The sequence below is a fragment of the Dipodomys ordii genome, unplaced genomic scaffold (assembly GCF_000151885.1).
Source record: "Dipodomys ordii isolate 6190 unplaced genomic scaffold, Dord_2.0 Scaffold211, whole genome shotgun sequence".
In the NCBI taxonomy this organism is placed as follows: Eukaryota; Metazoa; Chordata; class Mammalia; order Rodentia; family Heteromyidae; genus Dipodomys; species Dipodomys ordii.
In genome coordinates this window covers 453156-455255 of record NW_012267427.1, presented here as the reverse complement: position 1 = coordinate 455255, position 2100 = coordinate 453156, and the positions used below count along the sequence as shown (strand labels likewise).

The window sequence follows — 2100 nt, the reverse complement described above, 5'->3', positions numbered from 1 at the left end:
TGGCACTGTCCCTGAGCTTTGTGTGTGTGTGTGTGTGTGTGTGTGTGTGTATGTGTGTGCACATGCATGTGCACCAGTCCTGGGGCTTGAACTCGGGGCTTGGGCACTGTCCCTGAGCTTTGTGTGTGTGTGTGTGTGTATGCGTGTGCGTGCATGTGTGCACCAGTCCTGGGGCTTGAACTCGGGGTTTGGGCACTGTTCCTGAGCTTTGTGTGTGTGTGCGCGCGCACATGCGCGTGCACCAATCCTGGGGCTTGAACTCGGGGCTTGGCACTGTCCCTGAGCTTTGTGTGTGTGTGTGTGCACACCGCGTGCACCAGTCCTGGGGCTTGAACTCGGGGCTTGGGCACTGTCCCTGAGCTTTGTGTGTGTGTGTGCACACGCGCGTGCACCAGTCCTGGGGCTTGAACTCGGGGCTTGGGCACTGTCCCTGAGCTTTTGTGCCTCAGGCTGGCACTTGAGCTACAGACCATTTCCTGCTGTGTTTGGAAGTTCATTGGAGATCAGAGTCTCACGGACTCTCCTGCCCGGGCTGGCTCTGAACTGGGATCCTCAGGTCTTAGCCTCTTGTGTAGCTGGGATTGCAGGTGTGAGCCTCTGTGCCCCCCTGCATGGTTTTGTTTAAGGCAGGACCTCAACTTCACCCAGGCCCAGGCTTGGGCCGTGACCTGCCTACTTTGGGCTTCCTTGTGGTTGTTGGGAGGTGACAGGTGGGACTTTGCTGCCCTGGTGGCCTCCCGCCCTGACCCTTCTTTCTCAGCCTCCCACGCAGCGAGGATCACAGGCCTGAGCTCAGCCTGCTTTTCGCTTCGTGTCTCTTAGCAACGTCTCCTGAGGTCCTGGGCTGTTTGTGGCTTCTACTCTTGCATGGAGACACTCGGAGACGGGCTGCCTCGGCGGCCGCGGGCTGGGCTGAGCGGAGGTTTGAGAACCCATTTCCTTTCCTCAGGCTCTCATTCACCCATTTCAACCTGCTGCCTGCGGAAGCCTGGGCCCCTGGGGTGTCCTGGCCCCTCCTCCCCCTCCAGGTGTCTTGTTTGAGAATCTTCTAGACGGCTGCTGGCCGGCGGATCTCTTGTAGTGATGGAGACTCTCTGACCCATCTGACAAGGCAGTGGTCACCGGCTGCGTGTCGCTGGTGCACCAAAGAACTGAATTTTGTACTTAATTGTTTAAAAAAATTCAAATTCAGAACCAGGCACTGATGGCTGTCTGTGATCCTAGCTATTCAGGAGACTGAGATCTGAGGATTGAGGTTCAACGCCAGCCCCGGCAAACGAATCCTGGAGACTCTTACATTTAATTAACCAGCAAAAAGCAGGAAGTGGAGGTGTAATGCAAGAGTGCCAGCCTCGTGTGAAAAAGCCAGCGAGGAGCTCTGGCCCCTGGTTCAATTCCCAGGACTGGCACAAAATAAAAAGGCGTGGACGTCCAGGGCGGATGCCCAGAGTACACTGTGTACATCTCAACAGAACAGAATGCATTGGCTTGACAAAAACAGGCAGCCCAAGAGGAGGGGTGCTGTGGGCCCCCCTGCACAGACCCAGGCGGCAGAAAGGGTCTCAGGTGGCGGCGCGACCGGCCGCCGCCCTGCCTGACCCCCTGTGTGCACACGCGTCACCGAGTGTGCTCTGCAGTTCGCAGATGGCGTCTACCTGGTCCTGCTCATGGGGCTGCTGGAAGATTACTTTGTCCCCCTGCACAACTTCTACCTGACTCCGGACAGCTTCGACCAGAAGGTGCGTGTGGGTTCTGTCCTGGGAGCCGCCCGGGGCTCGTGGCCAGGGGCCAGGCTGACTGTGTCCACCGGTGTGCGACTTTCCTCAGAAAGTAGAAACTAGCACCTCGGGACTGCAACTCTGTCACTCAGTGGGAAGGAAAAACCCACCAGCAGCCTGGTGCCTCACACCAGTAATCCCAGCAACTCAGGAGGCTGAGATCGGAGGATCTCTGTCCAAGCAAGAAAGTCTGTGAGATTATCTCCAGTTACCCAGTGAAAAGCCGGACATGGGGCTGTGGCTCAAGAGCACCAGCCTGGAGTGAGAAAGCTAAGAGACAGTGTCCACACCCTCAGTGTGAGCACTAGCACTGGTGGGGAGG

At 57.5% G+C, this 2100-nt stretch overlaps 1 protein-coding gene across 1 annotated transcript in view; it reads left to right on the top strand.

The window, feature by feature from the left end:
* The window catches only part of Parvb (parvin, beta), a 34880-nt gene that overhangs the window by 29862 nt on the left and 2918 nt on the right, over nt 1-2100 (top strand). Inside the window, exon 10 of the mRNA XM_013035429.1 lies at nt 1638-1739. Coding sequence (XP_012890883.1) covers nt 1638-1739 — 102 coding nt within the window. The remainder of the gene's footprint in view (nt 1-1637; nt 1740-2100) is intronic.